Source organism: Muntiacus reevesi, chromosome 5 (genome assembly GCF_963930625.1).
Source record: "Muntiacus reevesi chromosome 5, mMunRee1.1, whole genome shotgun sequence".
Taxonomy (NCBI): Eukaryota; Metazoa; Chordata; class Mammalia; order Artiodactyla; family Cervidae; genus Muntiacus; species Muntiacus reevesi.
The window spans coordinates 103,670,284-103,697,700 of record NC_089253.1 but is presented as its reverse complement, the minus strand read 5'-3'; the positions used below and the strand labels follow the sequence as shown (position 1 = coordinate 103,697,700).

Below are 27,417 nucleotides of genomic sequence, written 5' to 3'. Positions count from 1 at the left end.
TGTAGACCTTCCCGCCTTCTCTTACGCGGCTAGGTCATGAGGTTTCCCCCAACCACTTCTGCTTTTCTTCTGCTGATCCCTCTCCCAAGGTGCTAGGAGGAAATAAGTGGACCCCTAAGGATAAACTGAATAAGTACAGTAGAGGCAGGCTTACCTCACTCCCTAGCTCTCTGATCTCCTCAAGGATCTGACGAACAGAGTGAGTCGAAACACAGGCAACAGCAACAACAATGACAATGACAAAAATAAACGCAAAAGCTCAAGGTGGGGGACTTCTGAGACTCTAGACAAAGCCCACCTTGGGGACAAGGCGCGGTAGAGTCGCAGCAGCGAGCTGCTTGCAGGCCTGAGATGTGTGTCTACCCAGGTGGGGTGTTAATTGCTTTCTCTTTTCTCTTTTAAGGAACACCTGGTGTGTCACAGTTGGTCTCATAGGTGATGCTCAAACCAGTAGGAAGGATTTTGCGTGTGTGTATGTGTTTCTCTCGCCCCTCTGCCTCCGCCACAGATATTTCGTTGGCTGTTTGAAAATAAGGTTTTTCACAGGAACAAAAAGATAAATTGTTCCTTTGGCCTACAAATTTCTCTTCCCTCTGATAGAAGTGACTATGGGAAGAGAAGTGGGAGAAGAGAGACCACGGGAGGTGGGCTTGAAAGGATGAAGAGAAGGCGGGGCTTGTGTCACCATGGAAACCCAAAGCTGCAGGGCTTTTAATCCAATGCCCAGCCCCCCCCAACCTGTCCTTCTGTGAGCACCCCAGGCTGCTTCAGCTGGTACCCAGGCGCTCCTGTACGCTTGGCTGGAAACAGCAGAGTCATGACGCTCATGCATAGAACCATCCTATGAGGTGGGTGGGGCATGTGAAGCTGCAGACAGGGATGAGCTTGGTGGGAGAGTGGGGGGTGTTGGTGCCCCTGCTTCTTGTAGGGCCAACACCAGCAGAATGAGGAAGCTGGAGGAAGTTTCGTCTTTAGCCCCTTTTCTGGATCCCTTGCTAGCCAAAACTTAGCCCCTTCCTGTCTCCCTGCACTGGTCTTAGGAGGCATCTCTCAACCTCTCTCCTATCTGGCCATATTTTGAACCCCGAATTTCTAAGCACATAGAAAGGTGGCCTGAACTGGAGTTCAGTCACTCTGCCCTGTTCCTCCTCACTCATCTTCCTTAGATGTGTTCTGTCTTCACCATTTTCTCTGCTCCTCTGCTTTTCTTTCTAATTGTACTCTTTCTCCCAAAGGATGGAGATGAGGAGTGATGAAGCCAAGGACCAGGGGAGGGGAGCTGAGTCCTGGCATTAGTAACTTGGTTTGTTCCTATCCCCACCTCCTTGATGGATCTTCGAGCCAATTTTCCAACATCTTGGCCTTATTATCTTCCTTCTGTTGGACTAAATACTCCCTAATGCCATATTTCAGTCTAGTCTGTGATTGCAGTTTAAAAACATGTAAGTCAAACCACTGTTCTTGCCTGGAAAATCCCATGGACAGAGGAGCCTGGCAGGCTGCAGTCCCTGGGATCACAAAGAGTTGGACACAACTGAGCAACTTCACTTTTTAAATCAAGCCATATAACCAACCAGGTGTCTCAAATCCAACAAACTCACCATCTTCCACCCTAAGCCATACCTGCCATGCTTCCATCTCAGTGAAAGACATTATTTTCTATGAAGTTGCCCAAATTGGAGACCAAGGATGCTTCCTATACTTTTCTCGTCCCTGACATCTATTCCATCACCAAGGGCCACAGATATCTCAAATCCATCCTCTTTTTATCAAACCCCCTGTCACAGCTTAACTATTATATTTCAGTCATGTTAAGCTGCTTCAGCTGTATCCAACTCTTTGTGACCCAATGGACTGTAGCCCACTAGGCTCCTCTGCCCATGGGATTCTCCAGGCAAGAATGCTGGAGTGGGTTGCCATGCCCTTCTCCAGGGGATCTTCCCATCCCATTGATTGAACCCATAACTCTTACATCTCCTGCATTAGCTGGTGTGTTCTATGCCACTAGCACCACCTAGAAAGCAGTTCAGTGGGTAATGAATCGGCCTGCAGTGCAGGAGACATAGGAAATGGATTCAATCCTTAGATCAGGACAATTGCTTAGAGGAGGAAATGGCAACCCACTCCAGTATTCTTGCCTAGGAAATCCCGTGGACAGAGGAGCCTGGTGGGCTACAGTCCAAAGGGTCGCAAAGAGTTGGACACAGCTGAGTGACTGAGCACACATGGATTGTATTTCAGTCATCCACTGTAATATCAGGCCACCATCTTATTACCGTCGCCTGGTAATAATAATAACTGGTTCCCTGTTAGACCAGTCAGAGTCATCTAACTAATTAGTCTAATATGCACTTCTGATCATAAAGCAGCAAAGTAATTCAGTGGCTCTAGAATCTATTGACACACTCCTTAGCACATCATTAACAAGGGCAGTTCACTATCCAATTTTGTCTTCACTTACATGGTTAGGCTGCACCCACGCTATACTTAATCCTCTAAAATTTAACTCCTTGTATCTCCTTAAACACCGAATGTTTTCTCCCATGCTTCTGGTCCTTCAGATTTTCAGCTCTGTCCCCCAAAAGTGCTTTCTCCCACATTACTGCCACTGGCAGACTCCTATTGTTACTTCCAAGTTCCAGCTCAAACATGACCCTCCCTTACTCTCCCAGGCCAACATGAATGGATATCCATCATGAATGGATAGATGAACTTGAAAGTTCAGCTGCTCTCCTTAGGAAAAAAATAATAAAAATTGGAAATTAGATTTCTTTTTTAGAATCAGAATTAAATCTAATGACAAACCAGGACTCCTATGCAATGCCTGGCACATTGGAGGTACAAAGAAAAATGTAATTTTCCCTTCTCTTTCTTTCCCAAATCATATCTTCTTGATTCTGAAATCACTTCAGACATTTCAGGGTGTGCTCCAAGGAGATCCAGTCCTTGATGCCTTAGCACAGAAAGAATTCAGTGAGAGGCAAAGTGATAGATAAGAAGTGACTTATTAGAACAAGGTGTTTGTGAGGTTTATAAATGGGCAGGTTAGAGGGGGCTGGGCACTGAGAACTTAGTAGGCTACAATTTTATAATCAAAGGAAGAGTGAGGAGGGAAAAAAAACACTTTTTTCCTCATTCTTGAATAGACATAACGCTTCCATCAGCTCCTTCTCTGGGTTGAGCAGGGGAGTTTTCCTATATGAGCAGACTAGGACTGTCATGGCACTACGGAAAAATTATTTTAGGTCTCATTACAATGAGGGTGGGCTTCCCAGGTAGTGCTAGTGGTAAAGAACCTGCCCGCCAATTCAGGAGATGTAAAATATGAGGGTTCGATCCCTGGGTCAGGAAGATCCCCTGGCAACCCACTCCAGTATCCTTGCCTGGAGAATCCCATGGACAGAGGAGCCTGGCAGGCTACAGTCCTTGGGGTCACAAAGAGTCGGACACAACTGAAGCAACTAAACACGCATGCATGCACGATGAAGGCCTTTCACTTTGAAATGTCACATTCCTATAAATTGTTGTCTTTTATGTGTGCAGAGAGCATGTCCTAGGAGTCATTAACTTACTGGGCTCACTGGGCAGGATGTGGGTCTCATGCCGCCATTGTTTGATTTTGGGGGGCATGCCCCATGCTTCCGGAGCATGGTTCTGTTGCTAAGCAAGCCCACTTGGTCTTGGTTAAGCAAACCTACTTCCTTGAGTGATTAGTAAGTTACAGGGTCTCCCATCCTTTTTCTTCACTACAATCCCCTAGTGGATTAGTTATTTAGTCACCTACTTTGCGCCTTTCCTATGTCCCTCTCAATTCCTCTCTGATACCCTCAACCTACCTTCGCAGTTAGCTCTCGCATAGAACTTAAAGAGGAGGAGCTTGCAGGGAATGGTCTGAAATGGCATTCAGAATGTTTGTCATCATGTCGGTCGTTACGCCTTTGGGAGGAAAACTGGTCATGTTGCTCCCTTGTGTGAAACATTCTGATGACTTCTTGTTTCTCTTAGAATGTGACAGCCTCCCACACAGTGTCCAAGGGCTCTCTGTAATCAACCCTATCTCCCTCCCACTTCCTGAGCATCTCTTTGACCCTGCTCTCTCTGCCAGATAAACTTTTTCTCAGTTGATGTTAGAAGTAAAGTCTTATACGGGCTAAAGTCTTCTTAATGTTGGTTTTTTTCCTACCTGGAACAGTGTCACTGATCCAAACTCAGGTCTACTCACCTGCACGTGGTAAAGCCAATCTACTGACCCCAGGTCGTGGTGAAGGAAAATGCAGCTTGTGTTGTGAAGGTTGCCAATACAAGGATGGTGGCTTGTGCTCCAAAACCCTAAACTCCTAAAACGGTTTCAGCAAAACAGTTTTAAAGGCTAGGTGAGGGAGGGGAGTATGTGATCAATTCATGGTGAGCAATTCTCTGAATGGCTGATGGTGAGGGAATAGGATAGTGTCTCAGGAGTTAACATTATCAATGCCGTCCTTAGGTTCCAGGAAGCCTGGTCATCAAATAGACACATCTTCCATTTGGTGGGAGGTTTACATCTGTAAAACAACTCAGGAAATGTGCATCAGATACTATTATCTAGGTACTTCAGAGAGGAGCTAGAGCAAAGGATGAGGGGGAAGGCCCTCAGGGCTCTGCTCTGTTACAAAGGTGTTAACATCTAAAAGAACTTTGTAAACTTGAAAACTCTACACAGATAGTACTGATAATGGAGAATGGCCTGGCCCCTGCTCCTTAGAGTCTCCCTTTCCACCCTTTCCAAGGTGGGTGGTGTGGGAGGGGGGTGTCGGTATGGACTTTATGTATTTTATCTAACCTGCCATGAATGGGACATAGAATCCTGGCTTTGGGCTTGGACATGTTGGTTTTTCAGGATTATCTCTTCTTTTACTTCTTCTTTTCTGTTTTTTTTTTTTGTTGTTGTTGTTGTTGTTGTTGTTGTTGTTTTCTTTCTTTAATTCTCTGGCCTAACATTTTCCAGGATAGCTGTGTCCTTTCTCTAACTTATCAATTATGTGTGGGTATGGTGAGGGTGGTAGAGAAGGAAATGGCAACCCACTCCAGTATTCTTGCCTGGAGAATGCCATGGAGGGAGGAGCCTGGTGGGCTGCAGTCCACGGGGTCGCAAAGAGTCGGACACGACTGAGCTACTTCACTTCACTTCACTTCACTTCACTTCACTTCATGGTGAGGGTGGAACCGAGTGAAGAGAACCACAGGGAAAGCCGATGCTGCAGAGGTTGAGCTGCCCTGAGAGAAAGCTCTGGGCTCACCCTGCGGCCATCTCAGGCTCTCCCCAACCCTGAGCTTGGGGTTGGGATGTTGGTGGGGGGGGCGGGCATTGAGGGGTCAGTACCCCTCAGGACCTCCCACTTCTTCACCAGGGACTTGCCTCTCTCACAAGTTCTGTTCCCTCACTGATCTAATGTTATCTTATTGTCCTTTCATTGAACAGTGAATATCTGCTGTGAAACCACTGTATGTGAAGAATTGTTCTAGCTTCTGTGGTATTTACAAGCTTCCTCATAAGACCCGACCCTGTCTTTTAAAGACAATAACAATTGTCGGTATTTATTGATGACTAACATGTACTATTTACATACGACTATTGTGTGCACCGGGCTTCCCTGTTAGCTCTGCTGGTAAAGAATCTGCCTGCAACACAAGGGACCCTGGCTCAATTCTTGGGTCAGAAGGATCCCTGGAGAAGGGATAGGCTACCCACTTCAGTTTTCTTGGGCTTCCCTGGTGGCTCAGATGGTAGAGAATCTGACTGCAATGCGGGAGACCTGGGTTCAGTCCCTGGGTTGGGAAGATCCTCTGGAGAAGGCAATGGCTACACACTCCAGTATTCTTGCCTGGAGAATTCCATGGACAGAGGACAGTCCCTGGGGTCTCAAAGAGTCGGGCACAACTGAGCGACTTTCACTTCCTTCAATTCAATGTGTGCATTAGTATAGGCACTCTGCCATGCTCCTTGGCATATATTTGTTTCATTTAATTGACACAACATCCTTATAGGGAAAGTGCTGTTTTTATCCCATTTTACCATTGAGGAACCTGAATTTATGCCATTTGCCCAAGGTCACAGGGCAGGGGGTGGCAGAGCTGGAGTCCTCACCCAGAGGGACTGCTCCAGAGCCCGGGTCTCAGCCTGCATGCCATGTGATTTCTACCTTCCATGAGGAAAGAGAGGCATGATGCGTAATCACAACCCAAGGCAGAATCACACACATACTGTGAGTGAGATGCAAGGTCTGCTAAAGGAGTACAGAGGACATACTGGGATAGGGTGAAGAGGGCAGAGGAGGATGCCCTGGGAGGCATCTGAGAAAAGGCTGAGTGCCTCTGGACCAAGGGGAAGGCGCTGAAAGCCAGCCCCACAGAGTGGCTGGAGACAAAGTGATGTTGCTAGGGCCAGAGTGTGGAATGCTGGTGCAGAATGGGAGGGAGAGGCAAGGTGGAATGAGACTGGCTCCCAAGGTGCCAGCCCTCAGCCACAGGGATGAACCACAGGGATGCTAATGAGACAGGGACACCCTACAGGTCCTCCGAGGTCCAGCTTTCCCAGAAACACGCCCCTGGGGTAGAAATACATGGAGGGGTGGTGCTGCAGTGGGCTGGCTGGACTTATTTAGGGCCAAGCAGAGCCCTGATAACTCCATCTCCAGAGTCTGATGACCTGGCCCTGGCTCCCTGACGCTCACTCTTGTCTCTGCCCTCCCTTGCAGCTTTTGCTGGAGGCCACCATGAGCTCCCTCTGGTGCTCCGGAACCGGAGACGTCATCGAGGACTGGTGTCGATGTGACTCCACTGCTTTCGGAGCTGACGGACTCCCCACCTGCGCGCCTCTCCCTCAGCCCGTGTACGAGTCCCTCCTTTCTGGGCTTTCCCTTGCTGACATGCCTTAGCATTATCCTGCAAACGGATATTAAAGATTGTTCACTATTTTCCAGGCAATGGGCTGGGTACTGAGGAACAGAAAGAGAAAGATGGTGCAGTACCTGCCTTCGGGGCACTTTCAGTCTTTCAGGGGAGGCAGGTTCACAAATTTAACAGTAGGGGGAATGGTTTGATAAGAGCTATTTGAGACAAGGACTTCCCTGGTGATCCAGTAGTTAAGACTCTGTGCTTCCACTGCAGGGGGCAGGGGGCAAGGGGTAGGGCTTTGATCCCTGGTCTGGGAACTAAGATACCACTTTCCATGTGGTGCACCCAAAAAAAAAGTTATATGAGACATTTAAAGACAATGTGAATAGGGAATGGTCAAGTGTGAATCTGAAGAATAATGAAGGCTTTATGAAGGAGATGGCACTTGAATTTCTCCCTGAAGGTGGAAAAAGCAGGACAACATGGCTTAAAGCTAATAGGGGAAAATGTGCTAGAAGTGGACGAAGTTAGACATGAATTATAAGGCCTGGGCCAAAAGCACACTCACTGGGTGATGGGCACTGTGTCGGGCAGTAAAGTACTGTTACCACCCTTCCCCTTTAATAGGGGAAACGGACTCAGGTGGACTGAATAGCTTTTTCTACAGTCATAGAACAGGAAGCAGAGCCATAGCTGAGAGACCATGGTCTTAGCCATCATAGTGCAGAGAGGATGCCTCTGAGAGATGACTTTGGGTCAAACCAGTAGAGTTTGGTGACTGGTTGAGTATGGGAGTGAAAAGGAAGGAAGAAGTTGAGAATGGACTTAAGACTTACGACTGGAGTGGCTGGGAAGATGAATAGGCTACAAATGAGAAAAGAAGCATCCCAGGAGAAGCAGGTTTGAGGAGGAGGTTGACTCCCTCTGGACCTGCCTTAGAGTTATAGAGGGACAGTCTTACAGATATGGTCACTGGTCATCAGGAAGGATGATTTGAGCTCTGTAACAAAGTACTCATTAGTAAGAAGGTTGAACTCAGCCCCAAAGAAATGAGAAACAGAACCAGAGCTAGGAGAAAGGATGCTCAAGATTGACTATCAACTGGGAAAAGTGGCAGATCAAGGACGCGTGTTAAGGGGTATCTGCATTTGAGGGGTGAAGAAAGTGCAAAGGGCTCAGAGGTCGCTGAGAATGAACATGTCCGGTTTCCATCCCTGGATTCCATCCCCTCCGAGGACGGCTGAACAGAAGTGGCTGGACTCATGTAAAGGGCAGGAGCCCCTGTTAGTTTCCAGTGGGGCATCAACCATGGGAGTGAGGCCCCGAAATACTGTGTCTACTAAAGAGGGCTGGGCAGACGAGCTAGAGAAGCCTGGGCCCATGAATTGTCAGGCAGAGAGCCCAGAGAGAGGATCAGGGCCTGGTAACTGGAGGGCTGAGGAAGTGGGAGCAAGAGGGTAGGAGGAAGCGTGCAAGTGAGAGGCTGGTCTGGGTGCACCCTGTCCTCTGGTCTGTTCCATGCAAGTGCGGGTGGGCGTCAGAGGGCCAGGACCTAGCCGGAAGAACACCGAGAGCCAAGAGAACACGGTGGTGGAGGGTCATTACAAGTCCGATGTCTCCTTGGGTCTTTTCTATTTGGGTGATTTTAGACACACCAGCCACTGGTTTCTTGCTCTTTATAGCCATGACTTGGACCTCTTAGTTCAAAGGGAATCAAGCTCATTATGAGTAAAAGCTCTTTCTTTTGGTAGAAAGGGAGACCCTAAAACATGGTGCTTTTAGACTGATTCACCAATTAAAACAGCTACCTTTGAAATACTGACGCCACCAAATTGTTATCATCAGGTGGACACAAAATCCAGTTATTAGTGTGAGCTGATTTCATTTCTAAAGCTGCATTGACTAAATGTCACAGCAAAAAATCAAATTGGGCTAAATTTCCACAAACAGGAAAGTCTATTAAGGATTTTGCTTTCCTTGTCAACTCTAATCACTTCTCCCATCACCAGACCTTAATTTCTTGAATTTTTATCAGTAGTTGGATATAGAGATGCACTCTAGTTCTACACAAGCCTGTGTAAATCATACACGGTCCTATTTCTTGGCAGAGTCCACAGCCTTGGTCCCTATTTTCACAGATTCTGAATCCTCAGTAAGCCTTAGTTACTGAAGTTTGCTAATGCTTTTTTCCTTCAAAATAGCCCTGTGCATATGATTCTAATTAATGAATTTGTCAGCATTTGCACTGCTTTGGTTCTGCTCCATCTTTACTGTCATATGCAAACTATGTAACTCCTTCCTAGTAAGCCACTGAAGAGCATGTGGTTTGTATTATTTCCCCACCAGTTGAATTCCTTGCTGTTGCTCCCACAGTCTCCCATGATTTCTTGTTAGAGTTCTTCTCACATGTGATTACAATCACATGTTTAATTGTATGTTGGTCTGGCGACCACTCCATAGAAGAAGGGACTGGAGCTGGCCTGGGCATCCTCAGCACCAAGCATATTCTTACAAGTAATGGGTGCTTAATAAATATTTGTTGAATTGAAATTGAACAGTGCTTTGGTGTGATCCGTCCACACAACCTTGCCTGGGAATCCTTGAGACCAGTGACACATCTTTGAACTCAGCAGAGACTAGAGGGCCTTGCTTATGGGTGGTCATGAGATAGAGGAGTCCAGGTTGGGAATAAATGGCAGAAACACATGTAAGGGAAGGAGGCTGGTGTGATCAAGAACTGGGAAAACTCCCTGAAGCCAGTGGTCTAGGAAGGAACAAAGACAAGAAGCAAGTGAGAAACCTATAGCACACACATGAAGTCAGAACAAAGACAGAGAATTGGAACCTCTTCGATCATTAGAAAATCCATACCAGTGGGTGTCAGTATTGAATCTCTGCCATGCACAAACAGGGATGAGGTGGCAAAGAGTCGTCAAAATGGATAACTGACATGACATGAGGAGCCAGTGAATTGGGAAAAGCGATGAAAGACTGGAATCAAGAATCAGAATCTTCATAGAAACCCAACAGCAAAGATAGAAACTGAAATCAGAACCTGAGTTTGCAGATGCAAGCCATCGCCCCAAGGAGAACTTGACACGTGTCCAGCTCTCTCTGGCCCAGTAAAGTCCCCTGTAAACATGACCTCCAAAGTGAGCAGATGTCAGTCCCCATAGCAAGAGGGGAAGCCAGAGTTCCCCCAGCAGGGCAGATCCTGTAATGTTCTCAAAGCTGAGCCGACTGTCCTTCTTGAGGATTCTCCCAGATAATACCTTCAATGGGCCTTGGTATGAGTCTTATAGGCACGTTTTCTTATTTTTCAAGAGCAAATCCAGAAATTATACTTTCAAGCCTATAATGTGCTACTCCAAAGGCCCTCTCCACTAACCCTGTGTGATATAAGTATTCGTTCATCTTTGACTCACCTGCTTATTTATTTACCAATAAATGTTGAGTTCCCAATTTGTAATGGGCCCTTAGGTGAACAAAAAAGAGACTTAAAGGACCTTCAAGGATCTTTACTTTTTAGTCAAGGAGACAGGCCCTCAAAGACATCATTTTAGTGGCTCGTCAAGAAAAGTTAGCAAAAAGAGAGTTTACCATGTAACAATTGGGAAGGTGGCCAGCAGTGGTATCAGGAGACATCCCAGGTCTGGGCTGGGCCCTTGTCTCATGTTTCTTCCTGTCTGCACTCAGGCTGAGACTGTCCACGGTTCACGAGCCCAGCAGCACCCTTGTGGTCTTGGAGTGGGAACACTCAGAGCCTCCGATCGGGGTGCAGATTGTAGATTACCTCATCCGTCAAGAGAAGGTCACTGACAGGATGGACCACTCCAAAGTGGAGACAGGTGAGCATCTCCCCCTGGGCAGGCTCATCTTGATCCAAGGTAGCAAAGAGAAAAGGAAAGTGTCCTGCCTCCTGCCTTTGCCCCAGGTCCCCAGGACCCCCAGGTCACGTGGGAAGAGCAGGGAGAAGCAGCAGCAGTCGTCTTCCCCATTTAAGAGTTTTTGCATAGTGAGTAGCTGACAAAGTCTTGTTTTGATTTTGTTTTCCTCTTTGTTTATGAAAGAGGTGTCCGTTTCATTGCCTCTAGGCACACTTACAAAGAAACAACAATACAATATGCTAGTTATCCTAGGCCACAATTAGGAAATAATTCTGTGTTAACCACTGCCATGATTACAGGAAAAATAAAATAAAATCCCTTTGCTATAACCCCCACTCCCCACCCCATCCAGGCAAAAGCATGTAGAAACAGATGTGCTTATTACCCTGTGTCTTGTCCTAAACCAAGGACAAGCTTTTGCCAGGTCCTAAAGCAAGCAAGCAAAAGATTCTTTTGCTTGTCCTAAAGCAAGGACCTGCTTTTGCCAGGGCCTGCTGGAAGAGGGAAGTGTTAAAAGAGTGGAAGTACCCCATGAAAAATGTTTCATGCCTCAGTATTTACTCTCTACACATAGAGAGAGGTCAACATAAATCATTCCTAAAACTGATGCATGAACATGGGCACCAGCAGGGTGGTCTCATTCAGGGCAAATAACTTCTGGTGAAACTATCATGGAGGCTTGGGAACATATGCACTGCCCTCGGGCATGGAGAGCTGGCTACTGCTTCTTCTGGTGTGCACAGGTATTGTGAAGGTCTAGCAGTGACCACTGACCAGAACAGATGTTCTCCGCCTGAGCCAAGAGCATGTCATAAAAGGGCTCGCTGGTGTGCTGGATCCATCTTGCCTTGGTTGTTTCTGAACTAACTCTGGACAAATGGCTCCAAACTGATGAGTTAGGTGTGAATCACTCAGAAAAGATCATTCCTTCTAGATCTCCTTTCCCTACTAGGAATTTCAGAAGATCAGGGACCAAGACTTCCTTGGTGGTCCAGGGGTTAAGACTCCACCTTCCAATGCCAGAGATATGAAGCTCTATCCCTGATTGGGGAACTAAGATCCCACATGCCCCTGGGTGCAGCCAAAAATTTTAAAAATAAATTCAGCTCACTTCAGTCAAACAGTCATGTCAGACTCTTTGCGACCCCATGGATTCCAGCACACCAGACCTCCCTGTCCATCACTAACTCCTGGAACCTGGTCAAACTCATGTCCATCGAGTTGGTGATGCCATCCAACCATCTCATCCTCTGTCATCCCCTTCTCCTCCTGCCTTCAATCTTTCCCAGCATCAGGGTCTTTTCCAATGAGTCAGTCTTCACATCAGGTAGCCAAAGTATTGGAGCTTCAGCTTCAGCATCAGTCTTTCCAATGAATATTCAGGACTGATTTCCTTTAGGAATGACTGGTTTGATCTCCTTATAGTCCTGATTTCCTTTAGGAATGACTTGCAGTCCAAGGGAATCTATAAATTAATTAATTTTAAGAAAAGAAGATGGGGGGCCAAATGATTTGCATAGTAAGTTTTCATGGAGTTGATTATCCCCAGACATTGCTTGGCCATCACTGCTTCTCATGCCTTTTCTATTCCCTGCTGTTCTGGGCAGAAACGGTGCTGAGCTTCGTAGACGACATCATCTCCGGAGCGAAGTCTCCTTGTGCGATGCCCTCTCAGGTTCCAGACAAGCAGCTCACCACAATCTCTCTGATCATCCGATGCCTGGAACCCGACACCATCTACATGTGAGTGACACCCACCCACCTCCTTATTCCTTGCCTTGAACACCCCCAGACTTTTAGCTCATTCCTTTTTACTACTTGAGCTCCTTTGGAGACTTGGAAAAATATGTGTTCCAAATCTTGTCTCAATCATCATTATAGTGTGTCTGTGTGTTAGTTGCTTAGTCATATCTGACTCTTTGTGACCCCGTGGACTGTAGCCCACCATGGGGTCTTCCAGGCACGGAGACTGGAGTGGGTTGCCATATCCTTCTTCAGGGAATCTTCCCGACCCAGGTATCGAACCTACGTGTCCCACATGGCAGGCAGATTCTTTACCATCTGAGCCACCAGGGAAGCCCTAGCATTATAGGGGACCTTCTAAACACTGGATACGGAGGATCACAAAAGATAATATAATCCCATCCTAATTTGCAACACAGAGAAGAAACATAAACAGCTAGCTTTAACATCAAGCAGAATGAAATAAAAGCTAGATGTAAAAGAGCAAAGAACATGTCGTAGAAGAGAAAAGAAAGTTGTGATTCATTCTAAGTAGAGTGGACGTCGTCTGGACTGGGTTGTGCAGATTTGCAGTAGGTCGCGCCATGTTAGAAAAGGCACACCAGGCGGAGGAAACAGCGAGGGCAGAGGTGAAGAGGTGTGATGATGAGCGGCCAGGAGACGATGGGGTGGAAACAGATGGTGAAGAAAGGGGCTAGAAGAAAGTGAACTCAGGAGAATAAAGTGAATGCTGAAAGTCAGAGGATATTATTACCTTTTTTTTTTTTTTTTCTGGAGGAAAAGAATAGAATACCAAGAGTTCTGCTTAAAAAAAAAAAAAAGTAGCCTCAGCCACATTGAAATAGTTTTATAGAGGTGAGAGGTGGTCCTTCTTCAAAGAAAACAAAGCGAGCTCCTATCTTGTGGCACTTGGACCAGCTCTATTCTTGCTGGTAGCTCTTCCCTGTTTCCCTCTGTGCTCTGGGAACAGCTGTGAAGTATTTTCGAAGCAGACATAAAAGACACCAAAAGAGGAGAGATAGTGATGGAATCTAAGTCATGATGGGAACATTGGCGGACGAAGGCAGAATTCATAGTGATGTAGTTCTGGGACCTTTTGACCCCATCAGTATGAAAAACATTCAACAGTTTACAGATGAGGTCATGAGAATAGAGTCAAGGTTTCCAGAATAAATCGTTTCTATTTCCACAGCGAAAGAGTTCAAAGAGGAAAAGCACCGGAAATGCGAGTGACATGGATTGCAAAATGAACTTCCGTGCTCAGGCTGAATATCTTCAGTACAGGAAAGAGAGATGTAACCAAGGGGCCGGGCTGATGAAAGCAAAATATGTAAAAACAAGTGATATTCTAGAGGAGCTGGAAAATATAGAGGGGCATAAATGGTAATAGTAGGACAAAGACAAGTCTACTCAGGATTCTCATTAGCTGGCCTGCGGTTTGGGCAGCCTTGGTTCAGTGGTAAAGGCTCCTCCTGCCAGTGCAGGAGATGCAGGAGTCAAGGGTTTGATATCTGGGATGGGAAGATCCCCTGGAGGAGGGCATGGCAACCCACTCCAGTATTCTTGCCTGGAGGATCCCATGGACAGAGGAGCCGGGCGGGGTACAGTCTATGGGATTGCAAAGAGCTGGACATGGCTGAGTGACTGAGCGTGCACGTCCTTCATTAGTGGAGGAACCAATACAAGGAACAAAAATTTGGAAATACGGAACACCTAACCCACTGGAAATGCCTCAAACTCAGTGCAACTGGACTTCCCATATATAATGAGGGCTCAATAGTTCCTGTCACTAAGTTACAGCTGTTAATTTGGAATTCAAGGCTCCTATGAGAGTGAGGCTGGCATGGTTGTCTGTTAGGAGTGCCAGTCCTTACCCCCCCTGGGACCTCCTCATGTTGGCCTTGGTCTGGCTACATTTCCTGATCAAAGACCTGAGTCTGATGCCTTCTCCAACTCTGCTATCCTGAGTGAGCTTCAGTGTCTCCCTCTTACGTCTTGTAAAACACAAACCGTCTGTCAAGGTTGATTGCAAAAGAAATGATGAGACTGCAGGAGCCAGAGGGGAAAAGAAACAGCCAACTTCCACTAGGTGGCGCTGCAGATCACATGCAGAGAGCACGCGGGCAGGCCTGGGAGAGAGGCTCCTCTCTGCAGAACCATCAAGTGAACCAGAGGATCAGTCCCTGGTAAGGAGGGGAGCCCTGCTCTTCACACGGGGTCCCACACCTGGCTTTGTTTCTAGCCGATGAGTGATGGAGTGGACACGACGTTTCTGCAGCTCTTCCCTTATCTGCAATACAGGGGAAGGCAGCCTTCATGTACAGCACCTTCACTACATGTAGGTGTTTCTGGGAATCCTCCACCCCTGTGAGGTTAGGGTTATTGTTCCGATTTTATAGCTGAGGAAATGGAGTTCAGCAACACTAAGTGACTTCCTGTGAATCACACAGCTTGTCGCCTGGGAGTGGTGGGTGGTGAAGAACTGAGTCAAGGTTTGCACTTTCTTCGCTGCATCTTACTCTCAGACAGCCCAGGCTACTGGAAGGATCAAGCATGATCTTATTATTCACATTAAAGCACAGAGCTGGCTCTTCACCTGAGGTCCACAGAGGTGGAACATCCTCTCGGTATAACTGGCTCACTTTGTCATCCTGCCCACTTTATTTAATGCATTGGAAAAGCATTATCCTGAGAAAGGACTACAGTACAAAAACAGCCAAGAATCCCTGGTTAAAAGGGAGTGTCTGGTCCAACCTCATTATTTTACACATGAGGAAACTGAGGCCAGAGGTGGAGATGACTCCTGAGCCTTGTAGCCCACCACCCCCATTGCAGTGTGTGCCCACACTGCCCACGCTGCTTTTGGAGGGTGGGGGATGAGACGGTGAACAGATAATTCAGAAAGAGGGAGTGTATTTGGAGCCATCTGGAGAAACCAGCACACCTGGAGGGGGCAAGGGTGAAAGTTGCAGATAGAGACCGTCAGCCCTAGGCAGGAAGCCCAAGGATGCTCCTTGCACATCAGGTTTCAGTCCTTGAGCCAGGAGCAGCCCTGGAGCCAGGGCAGGGTTGCGTTGGTTCACACACACACACACACACACACACACACACACACACACATGATACATGTGTCATCACATAGGCTCTAATGACAGGCTGAGCAATCCCAGCAGGCAGGCAGCAGTGGAAAGAGACCAGCAGCTCTGGATAAGGCAGTAGACGCACTTACACATCAGCCCTCCAGATTGGGAGCAGAGCTTATCTCTTCTTCCCACTGATTCCAGCTACTTACTGTCCTACCAGTGTCCAAAAGTAGAAACGATGATGCTGACAATGAACAGAGAAGACTTGCTGAAATAACTGCACATGACATTTCCACTTGAAATGCATGAAGTGTTCTCCAAGCTTGCTTCAATAGTAAAAGTAATCTGGCTACTCCTCAGGGTCCCTCCAGGACTGAGAGAGCCAGGACCAATGAAGACGGTCTCTTAGGCCAAGTGTCTTCTCTATTTAGAAGCATGTGGGGAAGCATTGCCTTTCCTAATACCTTGCTTTGCTATTAAAAATGTTAAGGGCTTAGGACCCTAAATTGTATACTAAATACTCAGTCAGAGTAATGAGAATTAAATGCAGCACACATAATTTCATCCCAGCCCAGAATCCAGTAGACTTAGTGAGAACTCAGAGCAGGATGAAGCACAAAGTGAAACTTAGAGGGATGGGACAAGTGGGGTGGGGTGAGGATTAACTGCATTCCAGGCACTGAGAGAAAGCATCCATCTGACAGCCCTGTGCTACCTGAGACTTAGGATGTTTCAGTCCAGGGAAACTGCTAGAAACCAAGGGTTCAAGGTCAAGTAAGGTATGCTACAAGAGGTGGCTGGAACCCACTATCAACAATCCAGGGCAAGTGACCCCTAAGCCTGTAAATATTCAGGCAGGCAGCATCACGTGGCCCACCAGCAGGTAGCAAGACGCTAGCCCTGACCTGGAGTCCTAAGGTGATCCTCAGGACGCTGGGTGGTGGACGGGATAAGATGAAGCAGAGCAATCTTACAGAGGATGGGATATCAGGCAAACTGGATCTCAGGGCGGGGGTTCAGGAAGTTGGCTCAGACACACAGTTGGCGAGGGGCTGGTGAAGGAAGAGAGCCTGGTGGTAAGAGCAGGGCGCAGGGCCAGGCTCATGCTAGCAGTCCTGTGACTGCCGGCAGCTGTGCATTGACCTCACAGAGAATAGGAATTCCTCCTTTCTGACTCCGGTGAGAAGGGACAGCTGGAAATGGGGTCAGGGTAGAGTCTGCACATGAGGGTGAGGGGAAATGCATCCATGTGGGAGTCCCTGAAAGTGGGGTGCAGGTCTGCAGTCTGCGCTGTATACTTCTGGGCCCATCCCTGACAAACAGCTCAAGACAATCTAGAGCAGAAGGGCAGAGAAGGAAGGTGAGACCTGGCCTGAGACCAGGTTGTGGGGATAAGACTGGGAAACAGAGCAGGTACCAGAAGGGCAGATCAGATGTGCCGGCTTCAGGTTTGGTGTCATCTGTCACAATTCTAGAGATAGTAGCAAGAGGCTGATCCCGTGTTTGTGTGTTGCAGGGTCTAGAAGGAATGATGAAAACTTCTGGGGGCTGCCATTGCTAGGGATTCAGGCAGCCCAGAGTGTGGGCCTGGATGTGAAGGGCTCAGATCTAGGAGGGGAGGGATGGTGGGGGAGAAGGGCAGCCAGCCCCTGGGTTTGGGATCAGGGTGGCAGAGGGGTTTAATACCAGGCAAGGTGGTAGACCTGAACTAAGGAGCAAGGCGAGAAGCAGAGGGCAGAAGAATTGACAGAGTCACTTGTACACATAAGATGGGAAGGCCAAGCACCTGGTCCTTGTTTGATTGACAGCAAAGAGGCGGGACGATCCTGCACAGCTGGCGGGGTGGGATTCCAGCATGAGCCGGGGGAGGATGGAGGGAGGGAAGACAGCGCACCAGGACGCGCAGGGTCTTACCATTGACCGGTTCCCAGGTTTCTCAGCGGGGGGGCAGTCACAGATGCAAGGCTGTCTTTTCTCTGCCGAGAGAATCGTGTATTTCCTGGCAGAGTCTTTAGGCAATTCCCACTTCTTTTCTGCCTCACAGGTTCAGCTGTCTGAGGCTCATTTAGCTGAACAGGTACCCAGGCCCCTCTGTCTCGGGGCCTCTTTCTTCTTCTCACTTCTCTTCCTCCCTGCAGCTCTGCCCAGAGGAAAGAAGATCCAGACTTGCCAATAAATGCAACCTTCCAGGGAGACAGAGCAAAAGAGAAGAGACAAGAAAAGCAGTGTTAATGATTTGCTTTAGACTCACTAGATTGGTTGTTAGAGGCCCTGGGCACTGACACCAGGGGTGATCCTCATGGTTATATTCAAATTCTGAGAGGCAGAGCCTGGTGCTGCTTTTTCCTCTGCATCCGGCTCCATCACCCGAGGGGGAAATTTTACACTGAGACTTGGATGGCCGGGTCTTTATCCTCTTTCTGGAGTGTGTGTGTCTGTGTCTGTGTGTGTCTGTGTCTGTGTCTGCATGTGTGTGTTGAAGGGTGGAGGGGGCTCTTAGAATCACATCTTCTCAATGCCAAGGGTAGCATAAGGTTTCCACTTTGGCCTCCTGGTCCATGACCGGTAGCATCTCCATGGATCAGAAGGAGTCGCATGTAGGAAATAGAGGGTTCAGTCACATGCAAGTCAGGACCTCTTGACTCTGGCTGTTTCACTTCTGACTTTAAAGAGGAAAACTGTCCTCAGTGCTTGGCACAGAAGCCTCAACTGAGCACAAGATGGGCAGAACAGAATTGATAGCAGTGTCATTGGGCGCCAGGTACTATGTTAGGTATTTCTGAGCTTTTTTATGCCATTTCATCTTCACAGTGATCTGCAAGCAATTTTATTATCATCCCCATTTCACAGAGAGGGAAAAGAAAGCCCAGAGGAGTTAACTACAACTCTATTTTCAGGGAGTGGAAGTTTCAGACCCACGTCAAGCCATCTGTTTCCATCTTTTCCTCAGCTCAGTAGTTGTCAGGATGTAACAGGCATCAGAGTCACCTGGAAGGCTTGTCGTAGCACAGATTTTGTCCTCATGCCTAGAGTTTCTGATTCAGTAGATCTGGCATGAGGTATGAGGATTTTCATTGCTATCCACTTCCCTGACTATACTACTAGTCTGGGGTCCCCACTTGGAGAAACACTGCCCTGTGCCATGATGATTGCTATCTTGCAATATCCTCAAGACAGCGAATGATAGCCCAGGACCCACCAGGAAGTAGTAAAAGATTCTATACTGCATACTTTATGACCTGGGTGATGGTAGTTAAGTGCATGACTTGGTGGCGAGAGCAGCCAGGGGAAACTCGTCCATCCAGGCAAGGCTTGGTTGTCAGCCAGAACCCCGTGAGTTCTCTCTGTTGATGCCCTCCTCTCCCTGCCAGGTTCACCCTGTGGGGCGTGGACAACACAGGACGACGCTCCAGGCCAAGTGATGTGATCGTGAAGACCCCTTGCCCTGTGGTGGATGATGTCAAAGCCCAAGGTAAGAGACGTGGAGGCCATCAGAGTCTGCTGAGGGATGCTCTGGGGACCTCCCCTCACCTTGGGGAAAGGGGGAGCAAGGGAGTCAAAAGAGAACAGCCTGGAGTTCAGCACGGAAGGGGGAGAATTCAAGGCTCAAGAGTGGAGCATCTCCTTTGCAGGAATTCCTCCACTTCTGCCTCTGATGTGGAAATCTGCATCGCGCCCTGGTATTCCACATGGCCTGTAAGTCAGGGAACGTAGCAGACCCTGGTGAAGGCCCCAGATACCCATAGCAGTACACCAGGTGCTTAGGGACATGATGCCAGGTGCTCGCTGCGTCAGAGAGACCTCTGCCCTCAGGATGCTGATCAGCTTACTTACCCTCTTCCTGTCTTTTTTATACATCTGAAAGTTTATTTTGAATTCCAGTAAAGGAAGACTACAGATTTAGAATGCATTTCTGTATGACTCCCTCCTACAAAAGATGTGTCAAAATCTTTATTCTATAGTTTGGAGTTGTTATGGATCAGTTCTTTGGTAAAGAATTGTCCTTTTTCAATGCACCAGAATGAGCCCTTGTCAGTTAGGAAGAGTTGGGTTTTCAGACAACATCCATTTTACAAATAGCACATTTCTGACTGTGGCTTCCCATGAAGTTTCCTGGTGTCTGGATAACGTCTCTTGCTCTAAGGTTTATTCCATTCCCTCCACAACCAGGCTTTTACCCTCCTCGGCACCCCTTCTGCAGGGCCCTGGCACTAGTTAAAGTGATCTGATCAACTACCGATATCTATTAACACTTGAACTGGTGATGGAGCAAAGCATGTGCATATTAACCGAAATGGTGACTGATGTTAGAAGTTTAGGTTGCACAGATTTTGATAAGAGAAGTTTTCTTGCCAAGCTGGTGATACCCCTCAAATCACCTTATCTGTGGCATGTGACTCCAGCTGCCTCAAGTTGGTTATGAGTTGACATAACCCCACAATGGTCAACGGGTGATGCCACGGTGATAAAAAGTGACACTCGGAAGAGAGACCTAGACCTACTTTATTTTTCTTTAAAAATATTTTAGTTATGTACTTATTTTGGCTATGCTGGGTCTCCTAGTTGAAGAAAGCAGCGGCTGCTCTCCGGCTGCAGTGCGTGGGCTTCTCACTGTGGGGGCTTCTCTGGGTGTGGAGCAGACTTGAGGGCTTGCAGGCTTCCATGGTTGTGCGCATGGGCTCAGTAGTTGCTTCTCTCCGGCTCTAAAGCTCGGGCTCAGCAGTTGTGGGCTTAGCTGCTCTGAGTCATGTGGGATCTTCCCGGACTAGGAATTGAACCTGGGTCTCCTGCATCGCAAGGTGGATTCTTCACCCCTGGATCCCAGGGAGGGCCTGTTGTTGTTATTCAGTCGCCAAGTCATGTCTGACTCTTTGCAACCCCATGGACTGCAGCAGGCCTCCCTGTCCATCACTGTCTCTTGGAGTTTGCCCAAGTTTCATGGCCATTGCATTGATGATGCCATCCAACCATCTCATCTTTTGTTGCCCTCTTCTTTTTACACCTTCTAGGGAAACCCTAGATCTACTTAATTAGGATCCCTGATGTTTAACTTCCGAAAGGGAAGGACTTTTATTTACTACCTCATTAAACATGCATGGCACGCTAAAAGCATAGTTATCTTCAACACAGAAATCTGATCAATTTTAATGCCTCCACTTACAACCCTTTAACGGGTTTCCATTCTTTTTGTGATGAAGATCAAAATATGTATCAGGTATGCTGCTGCTGCTAAGTTGCTTCAGCCGTGTCTGACTCTGTGCGACCCCATAGACGGCAGCCCACCAGGCTCCCCCGTCCCTGGGATTCTCCAGGCAAAAACACTGGAGTGGGTTGCCATTTCCTTCTCCAATGCCTGAAAGTGAAAAATGAAAGTGAAGTCGCTCAGTCGTGTCCAACTCTTAGCGACCCCGTGGACTGCAGCCCACCAGGCTCCTCCGTCCATGGGATTTTCTAGGCAAGAGTACTGGAGTGGGGTGCCATTGCCTTCTCCGATGTATCCGGCATATTAGGACCTAAATAGAAGAGCCCTTGCCCACTTCTCCGGCTTCTTCTTGCCCCTGCTCCCCATCAATCTCTGTATTTTCTGAAGCCTCACTGCCTCTCTCCAAGACACCATTTCCAACACGGAGGCTCTGCCCATGTTGGGCTTTTGACCCCAAGTGTGCTCCAGCCCCACCCCTTTCACTGATCAACTCCTCAGTCCACAGTTCTCGGAGTAAGTGTCCCTGCTCCGAGGAGGGTCCAGGGCCACTGCTCGATGCCCTCATAGTACCCTGTTTCTTTCCTTCAGAACCCTTACCTCAGTTTGTTATTATCACGCCTTATTCAATGCCTGTCTACCTCATTAGTCAGTGAGCTCCATGAGAGCAGAGTTCTGGTCTCTCTTTGTCACAGTTGTGTCCCTAACACTCAGAAAGCAGCATGCTGATCGACTGGTTCCAGAAAACTTAGACTGTGGAGTCAGACCACCCAGGGTCAAGTTTCTGCTCTGCCATCTAACTACTTGACCTTGAGCAGGTTATTTCACTCCACGCCTCGGCTTATTACTCTGTAAAATGGGATGGGGATTATGATACCCTAGATAATAAGTTTCTAGTGAGAGTTCAATAAGTAAATTTATGTAACTTTAAAAATAAATTTATTGGAGTAGAGTTGATTTACAATGTCATGTTAGTTTCAGGTGTAAAGCTAAGTGAATCAGTTATACATATACACAGATCCACTCCTTAGATTCTTTTCCCATATAGGCTATTTCAGACTATTGAGTAGGGTTCCCTATGCTATACAGTAGGTCTTTATTCATTATCTATTTTATATCTACTAGTGTGTGTCTATCCCAGTCTTCCAATTTATCCCTCCTCCCTCTTATTCTGTGGTAATTTCCATTTTGTTTATAAAGTTAAATTAGATATTTAGAGGGTTATTATGTAAAAGACTGAAACCTTTCCCTTGTCTCTCAATACTAATGAAGAAAAGACCTCTATTAGAAAATAGTTTTTAAGCTATATATCAAAATAATTCCCCCTGTCAGGACTGTTTTGGTCTTCACTGAGATGTTACGGCTGAGTGGAGACCTGTAAGTATAAGACCAATGTGCTCTCTCTGGAGTGAATACTGCCTGGCTTGTAGGGTGTGGACAGAATGAGTTTGAACACCTAAGAAATCCCTCCGTGGTATAAGTATAATCTGGGGTGGAACATCCTTCAATGAGAGACTGGGGAGGACCCACGGCACCCTTACTTCATCATCTGTTGATTTCTTACTCCAAGCCAGAGCAGAGACAGGTGGTGAGAAGGTGCCCCAGCCCTTTCTGTTTTGGAAACTTTGCCAATGTCCTTGCTGGCAGCAGCAGGCACCCTGAACTTCCTTGCTGAATAGGCAGTGGGCTGGTTGACATCAGTGGGTGATAAGCAGGTAGGCGAGATGCCTCATAATGTCACCTGCAGGAAGAGATGGATAGAGCAACTCTGGAATAAAGAGTGGAACTTCCCAGGTGGCGCTAGCAGTCAAGAACCCACCTGCCAAAGCAGGAGACATTAAAGACACAGGTTTGATCCCTGGGTCAGGAAGATCCCCTGGAGGAAGACATGGCAACCCACTCCAGTATCTTGCCTGGAGAATCCCATGGATGGAGGAGCCTGGCAGGCTACAGTCCATGGGGTCAGAAAGACTTGGGCACGACTGAAGTGACTTAGCACATAGACAGGTAGAGTAATCAGCCAGGGAGAGACCACTGTACTACTTCTCTGTGGGGCTTCTTTGTGTTAATTCTGGTACCCATATCAAAATATGCTCCTGATCATCTGTGCTCCCTGGCACAGAAGACTTTCTGAAACCCCAGCAGACCAGCTGAGAGGACAAGAGGCAATTTAATGCTGAGAGAATGAAATAGTGTTCCCAGGTCCCGTTATCCTTCAGCAAGGAAGGAGTCCTGTACTGGGCAGGTGTGGAGATTAATGAATTAGACTAATTAAGGGCATCCTTGCAAATTAGTACTGGCCTAGCCATTATAAAAATATATATATATATATGCTTTACCGTCTTCAAATCCAGATGGCGATCATAAATATAACTCACTTGGGTGGAGTTTACAACTAGTAACAAATGGGAATTACCTTTTAAGTGACCCAGAGCATAACCTCAGCTCCTAATTATCTAACAGAAACCCAGACTCTTATATGATCATTTTCCTAAACTAGGAATTCTTCTATGAAGAATTTTACCACCTCATGACTGTAAAACCTTTGACCAAATACGTTTCTACCAGTAGAACCACCCTTCTCCAGCAGGAAAGGCTATGGTCAGTAATAAGATCAACTCAGTCTCTTGGTTGCGGTGCAGCCTTACAGGAGTTCTTCATGTGGCTTCACTAAGCAAAGGCTGGTTCTGATCCATCCTTCTTCCAGCAGCCATCCTCCTCTCCTGATGCCAAACACAAATCCTATCCATTTCTTCATTGCTGCTTCTATAGCCACTGATTCATTAATAACACACCCTGGTATTAGCTGCTAAGGAAACAAAAAGAACAAGGCTCAGAATCTATTTTCAAGGATTCTGTAATCAGATTTCTGAATTTATCAAATAAAACAACTTATTTCAAGCCCTTCCTAAATATCTGACTTAGGCTTTGGGCGGGGCATGGGGGCGGGGGGGGGGGCAGGAATTCCCTGCCTCATGGAGACTATATTTAAGCAGGGATGACAAAGCAAAAAACCAAAAAAAAGGGGGAGGAATAAATACTGTGTCAGATAGTGACATATGTTATGGAGACATACAAGCAGGGGGATGGTTTAAGAGGTGCAGAGGGTGGGATTTCACCTAGGATGGGCTGGGAAGCAGGTGAAGGAGGAAGACATGCAGACATCTGGGGGAGGGACCTTCTGCAGGTTTCAGCCAACATAGGGCTATGGAGGGAAGGAAGAGTGAGCCAAGGTCAAGGGCAAACGGAGAGTTGGTTGCCATGTAACCGTGCTGGTCCCAGAGGAAGTAAGAAAGTTTCGAGGGAATGAGTTAGTATAGAACAGTGGTGGTCAAAGAGTGGTCCAGACCACCACCAGCAGCATCACCTGGGAGCTCGTTAGAAATGCAGACACTCAGGTTCCATCCGAGACCTTCTGGATCAGGAACTCCAGTGGGAACCAGAAACCTGGGCTTTCACAAGCCTTCCTGGCCGTGAATCAAGTTTAATTCTCCAGTTTGAGAATCCCTGGCATGAAGGAAGCACAGAGCAGCATAGAGAGAGAAAGGTGGGGGAGAGGACAGGCAGACTCGGAGGATGCGGGGGAAGGGACTTTGCAATTTGGACAGTGCTAAGAATGCAAAGCAGGAGACCCAAGTTTGATCCCTGGGTTGGGAAGATCCCCTGAAGAAGGGCATGGCAACCCCACTCCAGTATTCTCACCTGGAGAATTCTCAGACAGAGGAGCCTGGTTGGCTACAGTCCATGGGGTCGCAAAGAGTTGGACACGACTGAATGACTAAACACAGCACACAAGAATGACGGAGATAAAAAGCCAGTTGGGATTCATAGCCCTCAAGTTTTCACATGGAATTCCACGGTTAGTTACTTCAGTGTGGGGACAGACTGGGCTTTTAGGTAGTTCCGCGCTAAAATAATGAAACTGATGACTTAGGACCTCCATTCAGGAGACTTTCATCACAGGAGCCAAGAAAGCCATTGCAGAAGGGATAGATGCTTCCCAGGATGCTTATGTCTTCGTAAAAAGAGCAACCACCGCTGGGGGATAAGAAAGCTCCCTCCTGCCCTTGGAGTGAGTCACTCCTTTTCATTTAAATAAGAGTATTTCCTCTTGCCCCGCTCTTGGACTCCCGTGTTTCAATTTCTGTCTCATGGCACTGGGGAAACCATGATCAAGTAGAGAACCAGTAACACTGATTTTTTAAAATAATATCTACTATTGTCCAGCTCTCTCTCTCCCTCACTTCCAGACACCATGGGTGACCTGCCTTTTTCAGATCTGCTGCCCACCATAGCTGGGGAACTTCTGTGCTGGTGCTTCCTCTCCCTGATCTGCTCTGCCCAGATGTCCCCAGCTCATTCTCTCCCCTTCTCCAAGCCTCAGCTTGATTGTCATCTTTCCAGTGATTCCCTCATATTTAAAATTGCAACGCCCCATCCAGCACTCCCAGTCTTCCTTCTCCTGTTTTATTTTTTAACACACTGTATTTTACTTATACATTATATTTATTACTTCACCTAATGTGTCCTACCACCAGACTGTATCATAAAATGAGAACTTTTATCAAAGTTTCTCCATGATGTAGCCCAAGTACATAGAAAAATGTCAAGCATGTGGTAAGCACTCAGAATTTTTTGAGAATGAATTAGTCAGTAAATGTGTACATGCTCTTTCTAGACATCATGTGAAAAAAGGCTTTACATTCATCATCACTTCTAGCCTCACAATACTCTTGGAAGATATGTGTTATTGATCCTCATTGAACAAACAAGGAAACTAAAACCCAGAGAGGTTAAGTGACTTGTCCAAGGTCACACAGCCAGTGGAGCTCAACTCCATTTGGTGTCATGGTGCCTGTTCTCAAACCATACCTTTGGGTCTGAGACCTTTAGTCCCAGCCCTGTCGATTTATTCTGCTGCCCAAGAGTTCTTAACTCCCTTCTCTCTCTCTTTTTTTTTTTTCCTTTTTGTGATGAGGCTGCATATATTGACACGTTACCATCTCTTCACTGGCATTTTAACTATTCCTGAACACCCTGCATGTCAACAGAGGAAAGACCCATATGTATTTTGGATAGCTCAAGACTTCTGGGAAGCTGAAAGCTGGGTAAATGATAACCAAAAATACCTTAGAGTCTTTAGCATTCTTTGAGTTAGTGAATTCCTCAGATGCTATGAAAGCTAATGAAATAATATCCATAAATTCCCTCAGCGAAGCTAGGAGGAGCCAGAAATACTCAGTCTCTAGAAGCCTAGCATGTAGATCTTTCTGAATATAGCATCCCATTTACTGATGAAGGCTTTTAAGCACACCCTGGAGTTAGGTTACCTTGGTTTTAGGAGATTTATCATGGAACCTGGGCCTATCTCACCTGGTCTCAGACACAAATGCTGATGCTAATGGCCTTCTCTAGTTGGATATTACTGTTGTGTTGGAGAATAGTAAATATGCCAGAAAACACCTTCTCAGTCATCACTGTTCCTCAGCAGAATGTTACCACCAGGGCCGGAGCCTGGGATGCCATGTCCCATCACCAGAAATAAGAAGAGACTGACATCAGAAAAAGGGTGGGAGATGGGACCCCAGACCTCCCTGTCTGGGCCCTGATCTCGTCATACATTGTTCCTCTATTGGTCTTTCTTCTCTAGGTGCACACTCCCCGCCTCCCATTGAACACAGCACAGCTCTTAGGATAGTCCCTCTGCTTCTTTCCATTTCTACTGCAGAAATGACAGACTCCCTACATATTGACTTGACTCTTTCCATGAAGCATCTATGGGTCAGCCAGGGAAATGTCCTCTGCCAGAAGTAGTCACTCCAGAAAACATCCCCCAAGACCCTGCCTCCTGCATGTTAAATTGGTTACAACACTACCATCCCCTGAGTGTCAACGCAAGAAAGCAATGGGAGATAGATAACGTTTTCAACCCTGACTCCAGCCCACACCGGCTATGCGACCTTGGGCAGATAACCTGGCCTTTGTGACTGTCCTCATTTGTAGGACAAGAACATTCATAATCATTATGCAGTGCTGGTGTGAGGATTAAAATTCACAGGTGTAACGTTCTTGGCAACCAATAGGCTGTTAACAAATAAATACCAGAGCTCTTTACATTCTATATAATTTTATTTGTATTCTTTATATTTGATTAATATATAATAAATACCAGAGATCTTTATAGTCTAAATCACTGTCCACTTTATCTCTTGATCTTATTTTAACAACCTGCAATTTTAAAGTCCTAAAAATCCAAATGAATTTCTGGACTGAAATTATTTTTATTGCAGCTAAAGATGCTGGTTACAAGGGTTTAACTGCTAATGGGTTGGTATAACCTGGTCTGGAGATACATCACCAGAAACCCTCCCCCAAAGTAGATTCAAATGACTCCTAAAGTCATGAATTTCACCCATTGAGCTAACATTTGTGAATCTATTACAGTGTCTAGCCTTATTCTGGCCACTCAGGACACTAAAGAAGTAATATCTGGCTCCTGGACAATGAGCAGGATAGAATAAAAAATGAAATCATTGCAGTGTTTGGGCAGAGGTAAAAATTTTAGTCATTCCAACCCAGAAAATTCTTACGATGATGGCTCTGTCATTACCAGCAGCCTTGAATTCTTTTG

The 27,417-nt window shown here is 46.8% G+C and overlaps 1 protein-coding gene across 1 annotated transcript in view; it reads left to right on the top strand.

The window, feature by feature from the left end:
- ASTN1 (astrotactin 1) overlaps positions 1–27,417 on the top strand; it is a 186,860-nt gene that overhangs the window by 148,300 nt on the left and 11,143 nt on the right. The window contains exons 15-18 of the mRNA XM_065937170.1: positions 6,735–6,868; positions 10,570–10,721; positions 12,368–12,503; positions 18,958–19,058. Coding sequence (XP_065793242.1) covers positions 6,735–6,868; positions 10,570–10,721; positions 12,368–12,503; positions 18,958–19,058 — 523 coding nt within the window. The remainder of the gene's footprint in view (positions 1–6,734; positions 6,869–10,569; positions 10,722–12,367; positions 12,504–18,957; positions 19,059–27,417) is intronic.